General features: G+C 44.0%; 1 protein-coding gene across 2 annotated transcripts in view; it reads left to right on the forward strand.

Moving 5' to 3' along the window:
• Positions 1–15,514, forward strand: part of LOC101949612 (prosaposin-like) — a 43,966-nt gene extending 28,452 nt beyond the window's left edge. Inside the window, exons 5-14 of one of the 2 annotated variants that reach the window (XM_024108653.3) lie at positions 1,336–1,530; positions 3,246–3,389; positions 4,967–5,023; positions 7,150–7,266; positions 8,914–9,012; positions 9,570–9,753; positions 9,987–10,156; positions 11,938–12,018; positions 12,610–12,717; positions 13,946–15,514. In XM_024108653.3, the coding sequence (XP_023964421.2) occupies positions 1,336–1,530; positions 3,246–3,389; positions 4,967–5,023; positions 7,150–7,266; positions 8,914–9,012; positions 9,570–9,753; positions 9,987–10,156; positions 11,938–12,018; positions 12,610–12,717; positions 13,946–13,981 (1,191 nt within the window). In that variant the 3' untranslated portion in view covers positions 13,982–15,514. The remainder of the gene's footprint in view (positions 1–1,335; positions 1,531–3,245; positions 3,390–4,966; positions 5,024–7,149; positions 7,267–8,913; positions 9,013–9,569; positions 9,754–9,986; positions 10,157–11,937; positions 12,019–12,609; positions 12,718–13,945) is intronic. The other variant, XM_005281876.5, reaches the window with a different exon arrangement.
• The last annotated feature ends 168 nt before the right edge of the window (positions 15,515–15,682 follow it).

Genomic DNA, 15,682 nt, shown 5'->3' on the forward strand with positions numbered 1-15,682 from the left:
GCTCCATTTTTGGCTTCTTAAGATGTATACAGAGGTTCTGAAAAGGTTTTTATAAAACAAAATAACTTCTGCTTGTTTTTAACACTAGAAATATCAGGAGTGTCAAGGCCTTCTCTGATTTTGCAGAGTCATGTTGGAGGTCTCAGGAATGTAGATGTAGAACTTTCTTGGACCTTAGCTGGAGGGTCAGAGGGGTGTTGAATTTTCCAAACTTCCTTCTCAAAGTGCTTCTCAGTCATTTAAGTGTTTTAACAGTCTGAAGAAACTCCCCCTCTCAGTTAGTCAGGTTTCATGTCCTCGGTACTTGTGATGTCACTATGTTCTCCAGCTACCATGGAGACTTCCAGGGTAGACAACACCAGCATTTCTAATATTAAAAAAACAAACTTCCCAGGCCTCTTCATACATCATAATGAAACAAAAAGGGGCACAAATGCCTCCTTTCCCTCTTTGCAGGTTTCCTTTATGTGTTAGTGAGGTCACTTACCATTACAGCTGGTCAAAAAGTTTTGTGATGAAAAATGGCCTTTTGTAAGAAATGGACATTTCTGATTCCTTTGACATCTTTAGTTTTTTTTCTCCAGTGAAACAAAAATGTTCATTTACTTTAATTTCAATTTGAACATTTTATTTTTTTTATTTTCCAGCCTGTCCCGCCACAAAAAGTCCCAAACAAAAACCCCTGAAACAAAAAAAATCAATTTTGTTTAGTTAAAAAAAAAGCCACAAGAAAATTTAGTAAAATTTCAGATGAAATCAATTTTTGGTTAAAATTTTTTCATAGAAAATACTTGCCATATTTCTATCAGCCCACTGCAAGAGCAACACAGAGACCAGATGTCCTGACTCAGGGTCTAGTGGTGAAAAGTCTTTAACTTAATTTTCCCTCTGCCTCCAGTGTTTATTTCTGCACAACAATTTGATGCCTGCACCAGCCTTTTCCCATTGTATGGTGTTTAAAATTTCATTTCCGTTCATCTTTAAAGCACTTAGCTTGGCTGGCTGCATATCTTCTAGTTGTCACTTTTTATACAAAAGAAAGCCAGGGGGCTGTATAGGACTGCACCAGGACTACAATGGAATAATGAAACAGGTTCCGGTGTACACAAGTGGGGCGTGAGGATTGCTAGGGGAAAATAAACCTTTCTATTCTGAAAACAATTTCCTTGCTGGGTATCTTAGCAACTGTTGCTTTGTTCACTTAGATTTTTGCTGCTCTGACTAAGTAGCAGGGATGGGTGCTGCTTTTTATTTGTATCTATCTCCTCCCCCAAGGTGCAAGGCTAACTTTGATTAGGACTGATCAATGACTTGGCCTTCCTTTGTTCTTTTTAGTCCAACCCTGACGTAGTATGCCGTGCCATCACCTTGTGCAAATCCATGGAGACTCATGAGGACGCTCTGAAGATTCAGAAGCCACTGCAATCCAATGAGATACCTGTAATGGACTTCCCTGAAATGGTGTCTCCCTTCCTTGCTAATGTCCCTCTTCTCCTTTACCCCCAGGACAAAACCCAGCAAGAGACCTTGGTGAGGATGCAATATGGACAGATTAGCTTCCTCAGTTAATCAGCTGCACACAAAGGAAGCATGCTGTGTTCTGTTTCAGTGTCAGTGCTTCTCAATAACACATACCAAACTGATTACACTTGGGAGCACAAACACATGGCTTTAGAATGCAAGAGAGCAGGAAGCCCACTTAGGTTGCAAGTTGCCAGTTGGACTTCAGAAACATATTGGGCCAGTTCCTGAGCTGCTGTACGTTGGCATAGCCTCACTGAAGGCAATGGAGCCACACTGATTGACGCTGGCTGAAATACTGTTCCAATTTTGGTTTAGAATGAACGGCAGCCCTTTGAATTAATGGGGTCTCTTCCCTTCCCTTTGCAGTGGCCAGTGGTAGAGTATGTGACTGTCCACAAACAGACTTTAAAATGCACGTTAGTGGGTATTTAAAAATAAATAAAATCAACAGCTAAGGTGGTGTCAGTAATAGAGAAAATTAGCAACATTGCTGGTCATACAATAATGTGGATTGTTTGAGTAATGTTCTTTTGGGCAGGGATTGTCATTTACTATATGTTTATACAGGCCTAGCACAATGGTTGGTTTCTACGTGCTGCCACCATATCAATGTTAAACAGTAACAATGTACCGATTAGCAAGTAACAAGGGCTAGTTTGATTAGATATGGGACCATTCCTGGCTTATGCTAATGTTTTTTTTACTCTTCCTCCTCCACTCCTAGAACTTGTACCCTGCTTTCTGTCTCTGACTCTCTTATTCCCTCCCAGTGTATAATTACACAGTACCTTTTACTAGCTCTTTTGTGTTGCACATGCCTCAATTTTTTATGATTCTATTCACTCAAGTGTTATGATCATTTGTGCTATCTAAAAATGAGAGTATCTAGTCAGGTATAATTCTCAGTGCTCTCACTGGGGTGAGGGGCAATACGCAGGCAGCATGTGAAAGGTAAGATTCCACCCTGTGCACAGAATGCTAGATGGAAGTCAGCAGCTTGTTAAAATCAGGAATGTCAGGGCTCAGCTGGCATGCCCCGTATGTGCCCAGGCAAGGCAGTGGTGGAATTGAAATTGGACGGGAGGGAAGCCTGGGAGAAGAGTCTGTGTCTTACCTGAGTCTTCTGAAGGGGCTGTTCCTTGGAGAGAAACATGGGTTGAGCACAGGAGTGGAAGGTAGGATTGCTGAGTTTTAGGGTATGTCTACACTGCCACGTTACAGCGTGGCCACGGCAGCGCTGTGATGTGGGCAGTGTAGTCACGCTTTCCAGTGTAGCCAGAGCTCTCCCGGTGATAAAAAAAAAAAAAAAAATAACCACCCCAAGCGAGGGATGGTAGCTTTATTGCTGGGAGCATGGCTCCTGACGATAAAGCAGTGTTTATATTGGCGCTTTTCATTTGTCGCTTAGTGTGTGTGTTTTTTCACACCTCTGAACGACTAAAGTTTTAGCGCTGAAAGTGGCAGTGTAGACACAGCCTTAATGCTCTGACATGGCCTCTCTCTGTTTCCTGGGCAAATGACTTAACCTCTCTACCTTTCATCACTTGTCAAATGGGATAATACCCGCCTCCTTGTAGTGCTGTGAAAATTAGCTATGTTATAAAGAGCATTGACAACAAAAGTGCAGTGAATGCTTCCTCTGTTAGTAGTGAGGATATAGCAGCGCCACTAGTGCATGGCCATGTGTTTTAATATTTGGCTTTCCCCTTATCTTTCATCAGGAGGGAGGACACTTGTGTGGAGACTGTGTTCAGCTGGTTGCTGACATTCAGGAGAAAGCGAGAACCGGGCCTTTCTTCACTGAGTCCTTAGTTGCTACTGCCAAGCAACTGTGTGAACACTTGGGACCTAACATGGCTGATGGGGTAACAGAATTTTGATTTCACTAAGATAATTGAACTGCCTCCAGTGGTGGCCAGGGTGGTACTGAGCAGCTGTTTGCTTGGTAGAGACCAAAAGTGCTCTGCTCTGGAGTCTTTCTTCCAGAGCCGTCTCCAGGGTTTTTGCTGCCCCAAGCGGCGCAAAAAAAAAAAAAAAAAAAGCCGCGATCGTGCTCTGCGGCGGCAATTCGGTGGGAGGTCCTTTGCTCCGAGCGGGAGTGAGGGACCGTCTGCTGAATAGCTGGACGTGCTGCCCCTCTCCGGAGTGGCCACCCCAAGCACCTGCTTGGCAAGCTGGTACCTGGAGCCGGCCCTGCTTTCTTCACAGTCTGCATCCATTCCCTTCCTGCTCTTCCATGTGGACAGAACGTTTGTGGCTGGATTTGTCCTTAATGAAAATGCTGAACAATGTCCTTGATGAAACATCTGTAAGGCCTCTGTCCTCTCCTCCTTCAATTCCTTCCTCCACCCACTTCTGCCGAGACCCCGACAAGAAGTTAACCAATTAACATTAGCTAGGCTGAGGGCGAACTGGGGAGAGACGAAAATGATTGGTTTTAAAGAAATTGTGTATACACTGACGGTGTGTTATCCCTCTCCACCATCCTGCCTGCTTGCTTATGTTCATAGATTGGGGCTCTCTGGGGTAGAGGCTGTGTCTTCGTGTGTGAGGACAGTGCCTTGCACAAGATGCTACTGAAATACCTACACTCTCAACAGTATTATTATTTATTTGTAACATGATACCATTTTATTTACTGAGCCAACTTATCAGACACAAGGCTTTGGGTTCTAAATGGTTAAGGCTGGGATCTTCAAAGGCATCTGAGGGACCTAGTGCCCAACTCCTTTGGTCCTTGGTAAGAGGTCAACACTGTCAGAATTGGTCACCTGACTCCCATAGGCTCTGAAAGGTCTTAGTTTCCTCTTCCTTCTCCCTCCCCACTCCTAAAATATAGTCATTAGAATAATAGAATATCAGGGTTGGAAGGGACCTCAGGAGGTCATCTAGTCCAACCCCCTGCTCAAAGCAGGACCAATCCCCAGACAGACTTTTACCCCAGTTCCCTAAATGGCCCCCTCAAGGATTGAACTTACAACTGTGGGTTTAGTAGACCAATGCTCAAACCACTGAGCTATCCCTCTCCCCTATGTCATTGCTCTACATGGAAAGCATCTAAAATGCTGGATACATTTTAGAGGGGAGTGGCAATTAATTCCAGAGCCAGGTGAAGTAATGCTAGGGATTCTTTCAGAAGCTAGGCCCAAAAATGCAACATTACATGCAGAAGTTCGGCACTTCATTTCTGATCCCTCCCCCTGCCCTGTGACTGTCTCTCTTTCACACTGCACACTTCTGATAAGGTTTGAAAGGTAACACATAGAATAATTCAAAATACCATTCAAATTCAAAATGCGCCTTGAGGTCATGCTAGCTTCTGTGGGAACCATTGTTTTGAATTTCCCCACACACATGTAATCTCCTTCCTAATGTGGCATTAACAGTGATGTGGGCAAGAATGGTTTGTTGGTATTTACTGGGATGTCTGTCTCTCCCACAGTGCAAGAGATATATTTCTGAATACTCAAAGTTTGCCATCCAGTTTATGATGCACATGGTAAGCTGAATATGATGTTAAATACATCTTCTTTAGATCTTTTCTATTCTTGGTGCTGGTTCTTCATCAGAGCTCGTTCTGGAAAAAGTTACCTTATTACCTTTAAGCCTTCAGAATGAACCTTGAGGAATCCTAAAGCAGTGTGAAAACTACATGGTAAATGTCCTACGGATCCTTTTAGGCCATGCAGGAATGCTTGTGGATTTTGGAAAGAATAACAGCTGAAGTTTTTTTATTTAGCAGCCTTTAAAAAAAAAAAAAGTCTAGTTTTGCCACGGTCTCAATTCTAGGTAGCTCCATCACTCCGGGTGCAGAATGCACCTTCTTGTGTTGTCAGAGTTGCATCTAGTGTGGCTTTTAAATTTCCCACTCTGTAGACTTCATCTCCTATATTTTACACACTTTCAGCTCTCTATGCAAACAGAGAGTTTTACACATGTACCTGAGTAAGTCCCTCCCAATGGAACAAATGATAAATGGAGCTGCTGTGGCACATCCCCAAAAATACTTCACAGCCTTGGAGGCTTTGAGGCTGCTGAAATCTGACTGTGAGTGGTGTGGATTGGATTGAAAGTTATGGAGAAAAGAGGAGAAACACGTCATGGCAGTGATGGTGAGGCCTTGCCGTCCGCTACGAGATGAAAATCATTGTTCAAAGTAGCACTTTGCACTTACACAACACTTTTCACCCAAGATCTCAAAGCACTCTAGAAAGGTGTCAGAGGGTCCTGTGGCACCTTTAAGACTAACAGAAGTATTGGGAGCATAAGCTTTTGTGGGTAAGAACCTCACTTGTTCAAATGCAAGTAATGGAAATTTCCAGAGGCAGGTATAAATCAGTATGGAGATAACAAGGTTAGTTCAATCAGGGAGGGTGAGGTGCTCTGCTAGCAGTTGAGGTGTGAACACCAAGGGAGGAGAAACTGCTTCTGTAGTTGGATAGCCATTCACAGTCTTTGTTTAATCCTGATCTGATGGTGTCAAATTTGCAAATGAACTGGAGCTCAGCAGTTTCTCTTTGGAGTCTGGTCCTGACGTTTTTTTGCTGTAAGATGGCTACCTTTACATCCGCTATTGTGTGGCCAGGGAGGTTCAAGTGTTCTCCTACAGGTTTTTGTATATTGCCATTCCTGATATCTGACTTGTGTCCATTTATCCTCTTGCGTAGTGACTGTCCAGTTTGGCCAATGTACATAGCAGAGGGGCATTGCTGGCACATGATGGCATATATAACATTGGAGTTGACATTTTTTGTTTCACTTTCATGTTTGAAAACTTTGACCGGCTCTCCTCTAGGGTAACCTTTATGGCTAAGAGCAATAATATGGGTAGCGTGAGAGTCTGAATTGAGAATTAAAAATGGGGCCTTTAGGTTCCAGCTTTCCCAGTGCCTTTGTTTATAGCTAGTAATTTCCTGGGAGCCCTTGGGCTTGTTCTGCTCTAACTTACAAAGAGTAAATGAAGAATAACGCCATGGAGCTTAGTGGGGTTACACTGGGGCAAAACCAGGGTGTCTGTCATGGTGCAGCATCGGATCATGTTGCAGGGACATGGTGCTGCTGCTGCAGAATTAATTCTTGAAATGCTTATCCCACTGTGTGACCCAGGGAAAGACAGTGCTTGGCCATGTAGTCAGAAATTTGGCAACATCTTGGAGGTATTGCTTCTCTCTATGCACCGTCTATGGAGTCTGGGTAACTTGTCTATTATTTAGCTGAGGGTTGCACAAGCTTCTCTATGACAAGGATGTCTTATACTTTGAGAAATAAGGTATTAATCGGGAGGATGCAGCAGGGACTACATAGTTCTGCTGGTGCACTGATGTGTGGGACTGAAAACAGACATTTTGCAAAGCTGCACATAGTACCTAAGAGCTAGCCTTAAATCCAGACTAGCTACAGATCCAGTGTCATCTTGACAGTATATTACAAAGGAAATCTGATCAGACCGTTGGCCTGGTAACCTACCTTCAACCACCATTTCCTCCAAGAGTGTATAGAAACTACAGTTGCCAGGTCTATTGAAACCTTTATTTGGGTTATCTCCTCCCTCTTTAGGGAATTCTTCATAGAGCCGGTATAACGGGATAGAGCTTGTCCTTACTTGATTTGTGTATCTCTCTCCAGCAACCGAAGGATATTTGTGGCAGAGTTGGATTCTGTCCTTCCCTGAAATCTGTGCCCCTCCAGTCTCTGGGACCAGCTAAAGTGATGCATATGTCCAATATGAAGGAGCCTGTGGAGGTAAAATGAGTCTTTAGCGCCCTCTACTGTTTTACTGAAGAAAGAGCAAGGCTTGCGTATTACCCACATGAGCTGGAGCAGGGGTTCTCGAGTGGAGGGGGGGGGGGCGTGACCCCTCAGGAGGTTGCGAGGTTATTATGTGGGGGGTCACGATCTGTCAGCCTCCTCCCCCAAACCCTGCTTTAACTCCAGCATTTATAACCAATACAAAAGTTTGAGAAGCACTAAACTGGAGGAAGGATCAAACTCAGGCAATAAATACAGACTTCCATGTGTACTGAACAGCCTGAATCTCTGGTATAAAGTACAGATCTCACTGTTCTGGGGTTAGATTGCGAAACAGCTTCTCTTTGTAGAGGTGGTATGAAATGCAATACAGAACTAGGGCCTGGTCGGGATTAGAACTGATCAAAACTTTCAAATTTTACAAATTTTGATCTTTGATTTGTTTTGCCAAAATGCTTTCTCTTAACCGCCCCCCCCCACATCCTTCCCCAGCTCTAGTCAGGACATCACTTTCAGCTGCTTCAAACGTTGTCTGTGATATACAATTCTACACCATCATCAGAGGAACTAGCCCTTAGTGAGGGCTAATCTCTGGTAAGATTGAAATTTAGTCTGAGTTTGCAGTTGTCAGAACCCCAGAAGCACCTTTTTGTAAATGTACAGTGTTCATATGCACATAACTCAGTCAGATCAGCTTATATTTTAGAATCATAGAAAAGTAGGGCTGGAAGGAACCTTGAGAAGTCATCTGGCCCAGCTCCCTGCACTGAGGCAGGGCCAAGTAACTTAAAACATCCCTGACATCCCAATGACGGAGATTCCAGAACCTCCCTTGGAAGACTCTTCCTGTACTTAACTATCCTTATAGCTAGAAAGTTTTCCCTAATATCTAACCTAAATCTCCCTTGCTACAGATTAAGCCCATTACTTCTTGTTCTACCCTCAGTGGACATGGAGAACAATTGATCACAGTCCTCTTGTAACAGCCATAATTGAAGACTGTTATCACATCTCCTGAGCCTTCTCATCTCTAGATTAAATGTACCCAGTTTTTTTAACCTTTCCTCATAGAACAGGTTTTCTAAAGCTTTTATCATTTTTGTTGCTCTCCTCTGGACTCTGACCTATTTGTCCCCATCTTTCCTAAACTGTGGTGTCCAAAACTGGACACGGTACTCTCCCTGAGACCTCACTAGTGCTGAGCAGAGTGGGACAATTACCTCCCATGTCTTACAGATGACACTCCTGTTAACACCCCCCGGTGTGCTATTAGCCTTTTTCACAACTGCATCACGTTGTTGAATCATATTCAGTTTGTGATCAACTGTCACCCCCAGATCCGTTTCAGCTGTATCACCTACCCAGTTGTTCCCCATTTTGTAGTTGTACATTTGATTTTTCTTTCCTAGGTGTAGTACTTTCCACTTGTCTGTATTGAATGTCATCCTGTTGATGCAAGACCAATTCTCCAATTTATCATTTGAGAGATTTCAGTGCAAAAGCAGTGTCTTTCAGATCACTGGGGAACACACCATACAGAATTTAATAGGGATGAAAGCAATAGGGTTCTCTAGAAATGACGGTATCCCCCACCCCATATGATCATTGTTTTACATGAACGTTCTGTTGTGCTGTAATAAGCAGGAAAACCTGGGACCAGAAAATAAAGCTCCCCTGTGCGGTATGTGTGAGATTGCGGTAAAGGCAGCAGAGAGCCTGCTGAACAACAACATGACAGAGGTATGTGGCCTTTTGTTCAGTGATGCAGAGCTTGCATAGGCTATTTACGAGTGCAGCTCCCAGCTTGGAACATGTCCTGCTGCTGCTATGGGGGTGCAAATAGGGTGATCAGACAGCAAATGTGAAAAATCGGGATGGGGGTGGGGGTAATAGGAGCCTATATAAGAAAAAGACCCCAAAATCAGGACTGTCCCTATAAAATTGGGACATCTGGTCACCCTAGGTGCAAGAAAGTTGGTATGTAGCCCTGGCAATAGCCCTAATAGTGCCCTGTATTCTCATTTCCGTCGTTTAGGGGTTGTTAGGGGGAGAGGGAATTCTGTAAATGGCTAAATGCTGCTTGCAAGCTCCTCCCAAGGCTTGGTGAGGGACAGGCCTTGGCTTAGACACTTTTTAGGGTTAGTGGGTGAATCAACACAGTAAAACATTTGTCTGCAGCAGAGGGAAGAATAGCACAGAAGATTGAGATCTATCTGCCCCCTACTGAGGTACTATCGAGGATAGAGTGCATAGATTTATTCTCTCTTCTCCTGACACCTGCTGCTTTTGTTTTCCAGGAGCAAATAGTCCATGACATGGAGAAGGTCTGCTACATGCTACCTCATGGTGTCTTAGGGCAGTGTAAGGACTTTGTGGACTCCTATGGCAAGGCTGTCGTTGTCATGTTGTTGGAAGCAACTAATCCCGAAGTTGTATGCATCATGCTGAAATGCTGCCCCAAGAGTAGCCCTTCACACACCGGTAAGCACTGGGTGACCAGTATCCTGTCCAATGCATGCTTGTTTACTTGTGAAGAGTCCAATCTATGACTATATATGGCACTAGTGCAGTATTCACCTGAGGCCTCTTGCTGGGGTTGGAGGAAAGGAGCCTTTCACTGGTTCCTAGGTCTGGGACTCGAGCACACTAAGCTACTGAGAACTCTCACTAGAAAGCTGGATATCTAACATTCCAATGTTCTGTGTGTCTGCTAGAGAGAAGTGCTCTGGAGCCGTTACCGGTAAATGCTGGCGAGTTCTGCAACGTGTGTCAGATTGTTGTAACTTATATTGACAATGAGCTGGAGGAGAACGAGACACAGGCTGAAATTGGGACTCTGCTTGTGAAAGGCTGTCATTTACTGCCAAAACCCTTGACAGACAAGGTAACTGCAAGTAGTTATTGTGGGGATGGAAGATCTGATGTCCCCTACCCAGCTGGCTAAAACATATGTCCTGTGCCCCAGTGGCTCTCAACCTTTCCAGACTACTGTACCCCTTTCAGGAGTCTTATTTGTCTTGCGTATCCCCGAGTTTCACCTTGCTTAAAAACTACCTGCTTACAAAATCAGGCATAAAAATATAAAAGTGTCACAGCACACTATTACTGAAAAATTCCTGACTTTCTCATTTTTGCCATATAATTATAAATCAATTGGAATATAAATATTGTACTTACATTTCAGTGTACAGAACATAGAGCAGTATAAACAAGTCATTGTCTGTATGAAATTTTAGTTTGTACTGACTTTGCTAGTGCTTTTTATGTAGCCTATTGTAAACTAGGCAAATATCTAGATGAGTTGGTGTGTCCCCTGGAAGACCTTTGCGTTAATCTCAGGGTACTTGTACTGCTGGTTGAGAACCACTGTTGTGCCCCATCCACAGTGCCTGTCATCTATCTGCTGCTTCCCCCCACCCTTAATGCTTTAGACCTATATATTTTAGATTTTCCTTTCTAAAATCCAAATGGGAACAAATTCATTTGCACTGAGGCTGGACATTAATGTCCGAGTCTTTGCAGTGGCTTCTGTGCTTGAAATGGCTGATTGCCTCCATCTCCAGCAGGTGAATCATGAGAATCGTGGAAAGGTTCATGGGCTGGTGACTCTGCTTTGAAACTGGTCACAGTGCAGCTGAGACTCTGGAATGTGTATTAGTTCTAAGTCCCTGCTGGGATTTCTCTCCTCTTACTCAGCACCAAATAAAATAGACTTTCTTTTTGTTCAAAATAAACTGCATGTGCACAGAGCAAGTTGAGCTCTGGCAGATCAGACGGCGGCACCTGTCCCTGGATATGTGGCAGGCTGCCTCCCAATCAGAATCAGAGCGTAATACAAAATGGACAAAGGTATAAAGCCACCTAGTCCAGCCTCACAGCAGAACTGTTCTAGAGATAGACGCCTCATGTGCTAACTCAGGTGTATGTCGTCATGTCCTGGAAATGTATCGTATACTGTCCTTTATTGGCACTGTGCCGTATCTGAGCTGTTCAGTCATTTGCAAGAACAGTCAGAGGGACGTGTGGTGGAGTTTCAAGCCCTTCTCTTGAGGGTTAAAGGAGTTGGCGCCTTCCCATCCTGAGCTGTCAGCAGTCTAAAAATCCACCTTTATGTAGCAATATGAGTTTGTGGATCCTTTTGCTGTCTGCTGTCTGGGTAAAACCTGTCATGGCTGCAGCCTTGGTGCCGCAGTGTTACCTCTGGGGGAAAAGTCATACCAGAACTACAGACTAGCTGCCTAAGAGCATTTGGCTGCCTCAGTACTTTGGCACGGCTGCTGAGCATGTGAGTGCAGGGCAGAGCCACCGTTTGGCTAGCTCCTGCACAGGAGTGCAAGTCTTTGTGTTTCAGCATAAGGTCATAGGAGCTTCCTCCCCTTCTCCTACCTGCCTTACTGCATACAGAGTGTGTGGTGGGGAAGGAGGGAAAGCGATAGCTTGTACATTTCTTGGGCAATCTTCCTGATCTGTAGTAATGCACTGCACATTTCTAAAGTACTGAACTACTCTCCCCAAGCACCACCTCTTCCCCAATCTCAATGGAAACATGTTCATCTATAAAGCACAAGACAGTCTGGGGTTCCCCTGTTTGAATCAGGTACTTTGTCTTCGTCTTGTGATGGTCTAGCAGAGCATTCAGTCTCATGTCATCTCTTCTTGTTACAGTGTGATGAGATTGTGCTGCAGTATGAACCAGACGCCCTACGACTCCTGGTACAGATAATGGATCCTTCTTTTGTGTGCACTGTAAGTAGTTCTGCTGGCATATGCGATGGTGGAAGTATACTATCAGTTTAGCTGTCCAATTGCATGGTCTCACGAAAGCTGTTCATAGACTATTGGGTTTTTGGCCAGGAAAGAAGAAATAGATTTGCAGAATTTACCTTTTTGCAAAGATTAAACGTGCAAATCGTTATTCTCCTCCCTGCCCTGTGATTCAAATGCAGGAAACGTAACTGTCGTGTAATGCAGTGTGAGGTGCATGTCCCTGCTTCAAATGGGATCTTCAATATTAGATCCACAAATCTGCAGCCAGCATTGAAGCTGAAATTGTCTAGAGTCTGAAATTTGGTGTCCTCTCCAGGGACTTCTCACAAGTCTGTTCATTCAGCTACAGACCCAACTGTCCATAGCAGTCTAGTACTGTGGTGTTGGAAACTCCCAGCACTGCCTTTGCTTTGTCTACACACTCCAACTCCCACTGGAAATAGGCACTGCTGTGCAGGAGGCACTGAATCATGGGGGTGGGCGGGGAGGGAGAAGTGAGTTCACTGATGTCCATGGTAATCAGGAAGACATAACTGCACCTTTTGTTCTCTCTCTTCTTTCACTGCACAGAAAATAGGAGCTTGTGTATCATCCAAAGAGGATCTCATGGGTGAAGATCCATGTGTGTGGGGCCCAAGCTACTGGTGTAAGAACATGGAGACTGCAGCTCAGTGCAATGTAAGTCACCAAAGATTCCCCCAGAGGGGAGAGTCTGAAATGCCATTAAATTAATGGGCAACAAACTAAAGTGCTTTACAAATATTGAACCTGATTCTCCTTTCGCTTACACTCGCCTAAATGAGGAGTAACTCCATTAAATGAAGTGAATTATCATCATTGTAATGTTGGTGTAAATGAGAGGAGAATCAGGCCACCTTTGTGAGAAAGAACTACAAATGTCTGGCTGCCGGTTGTTGGGAAAGGGAGGTTTACCTGGTGGGAATGGAGGCTTGTCAGCTCTTGCTTACCTCTCAGGTCCTTTCAGAAGAAGTGTAAATGTGCCACTGCTAGAACACTTACAATTACGCTGGCCAAAGGATTAGATGTTCTACTGGAGTGACCATCCTGTGCTGGCAGTGAGATTGACCTAATGGGACTCTTCTGCCTCTAAAACCTGAGGCTTCACTGTTAACAATTCACTGGTGCAATTTCGAAGAGCTGACTCTGAGCTGAGAGGCTCAAAAGCTGTAACTGGCCCGCTCGAATGCTTTTTAACCCCTTGGAGGCCAGGAAACTGAGATTATTTTGGAGAAATCCACACATGCTAATCTTATTTTATCAGAGGAGTTAGATTAGAGTTTTGACTATGGGACTAAAAATACATCCTAAAGGAATGAGATCAGCTGGGAAGAAGGTTGGTCACATCCCTAGATGAAATAGAAGGAGCTAGATTAGCCCATGTCTGGCTTGGCCATTTCCTCTAGAACTTGAACTCTTACCTGTCTAAAGGACAGTCCACAGTATAAAGCATCTTCATGACCTGTGCCAATTGTCTGGCTCTGCCCAGGAAAAAGCAAGGGTGGAGGTTTTATGGAGAGCAAAGTTTTGCCCTGCCCTAACCAGGGTTGGGAGTACTGGATGAGGTAGCATGACAAGTTAATGCTGCAGCTCCATGAGCCTCCCTTCTTCACTAGCTAGATAGAAAGTCTCTCAGTTACTGAATACTTGTATGGTCAAGTCTCTACTCTTTTTTCCCATGCTCCTCCCTCATACTGGATGACTGTTTCAGTCACAGAATGGTTGCTGGTGCATACAGATGCCTATATAAGCTGCAAGTTTAATAATAGTTTGCCCTTAAAGCCTGAATGGTGCTGGTGCTCCAAGCTGTTTGTGCAAATTGACGCTGTCTATGTTATAATATGACAATACAGGCTCTCTTTCACACCTCTCTTCCTCTTTCTCCTAGGCTGTTGAGCACTGCACACGTCATATATGGTACTAGAAGAAACCTTTCCAGCTGAAAATGTTTGCCATGGTTTTGATTAAGCATCCTGGATTTGTTTGGGTGGGGACGGGTGAGAGGTCCAGGTTGGTTCAAGGACTGTCTCTCTCCTCTCCCTTCTGAAGGTCCTGTGCCTTCAGGTTTGTTTGGAGTGCTGCTGCCATTTAGGGAACTCCTCTGCAATGCTGACTCAACAAAAGCCTTAAAACTCTACCGTTCTTTGTGCATTTGGAGCAGAGGAGTTGTTGGGTGGGGAGTGGTGTAGCGTGGGGTTTGTTCTATTGTGAATTAATGGCCTTGTGTTTAATTGTAAAATAAATAAATCAGAATAGGCTTACTAAACTGAAATTCCATGGTTGGTTGGTTTTGACTTTCCTGCAGTGTTCTTGAGCACTCTGCCCTTACTTGGGGCAAGACAATAAAGGCTCAGATTTTTAAAGCAGTCTGAGAGATTTAGGGATTGCAAGTGAATGTGACCTGGGCGCCTCAGTCCCTTGGGTTTATTTAAACATCCCACCCTAAATTTTACTGACTTGCAAGTGAAGAGTAAAACTGCCTTTTTGAAATGTTTCATGTATAATCCAGAGAAGGAAGGTTTGGGGTTTGACTCTACTTGCAACTGGAAATAAGTTTTTTAAGAGCCAGTTCCGCATCTGGTGTAAATCGGTATAGCTCAACTGAAGTCAGTGGAGCGATGTTGATTTTTACCAGCTGACGATCTGGTCCTAAATCCCTCGTCATCGTAGCAAAGAAAAGGGCAATCTAAAAGCACAGCTTGTGTGGCAAGAGCTGCAGAAGCTGTCTCAATGTGGACATGTTCCTGTTTTGTTGGGGGTGCTTTTGGGTAGACATCTTAGGAAACTAACTTGATTAAATTTAACTGTAATTCTTACCTTTCCATTACTTTCTCCAGTGGTACAGCCTCGATATTGGGTTTTTTTAAGTTGAATGAGATACAAAACCATGATGTATAGCTTTTCTGTTGGAATTAGTGCAGGATCTGAAAGTACTTTGTGTTCAAAAAGCATAGAAAGATACAAAGCAGCTGCAGTTTTTCACTCCATGTGATGAAAGTTTGTAGTGGCTACCAAAGCATCTGCCTTATATGGGGCTTTTCCCTGTGCATCAGTCGGGAGAACATCCAGCTCTCCTTCGCTGTAGCATCTTTCCCCTAGCGTTACTGGCTGCATGACATTTACCCTGATAGCGCAGCCGCATGTCTATTAAACTAGATCCAAGCCCCAATCCTGGTCTCACTGAAGTCAGTGAGTTTTTAAAATGTTCCTCCTTCTTGTCAGGAATGATTGGCATAAAAAACTTGGGCAAGGATGCTCCTTCAAGTCATTCAGATTCTATTATGGCAAGCTCGGTATAAATTTGTGAGAGGAGCCATTTTAACTCAACAGGCAGAACTCCTGATCTTCCCTTCTGCCCGGCTATAGATGTGAGGGGAAAACATGCAGCTGCTTTCAATGGTCTTAATGGTGCACGAAAGTTTCTGTAATTAAAAATAAAGACTTCCTGTAAACCTGACATCTTTGTCCTCTTTCCCTTTGTACATAGTCTTGAAGTCTCTCACTGGCTTTCATGGCATCCATCCATTATACACCCTTCTGCTGCAAGTCCTCATTATCATCTGAATTTAGATAAAAGTCAAACCATCCCATAAACCCCTAAAGGCTGAACGTGTTATACAGGTGG

The sequence above is a fragment of the Chrysemys picta genome, chromosome 7 (genome assembly GCF_011386835.1).
Source record: "Chrysemys picta bellii isolate R12L10 chromosome 7, ASM1138683v2, whole genome shotgun sequence".
Lineage (NCBI taxonomy): Eukaryota > Metazoa > Chordata > Testudines > Emydidae > Chrysemys > Chrysemys picta.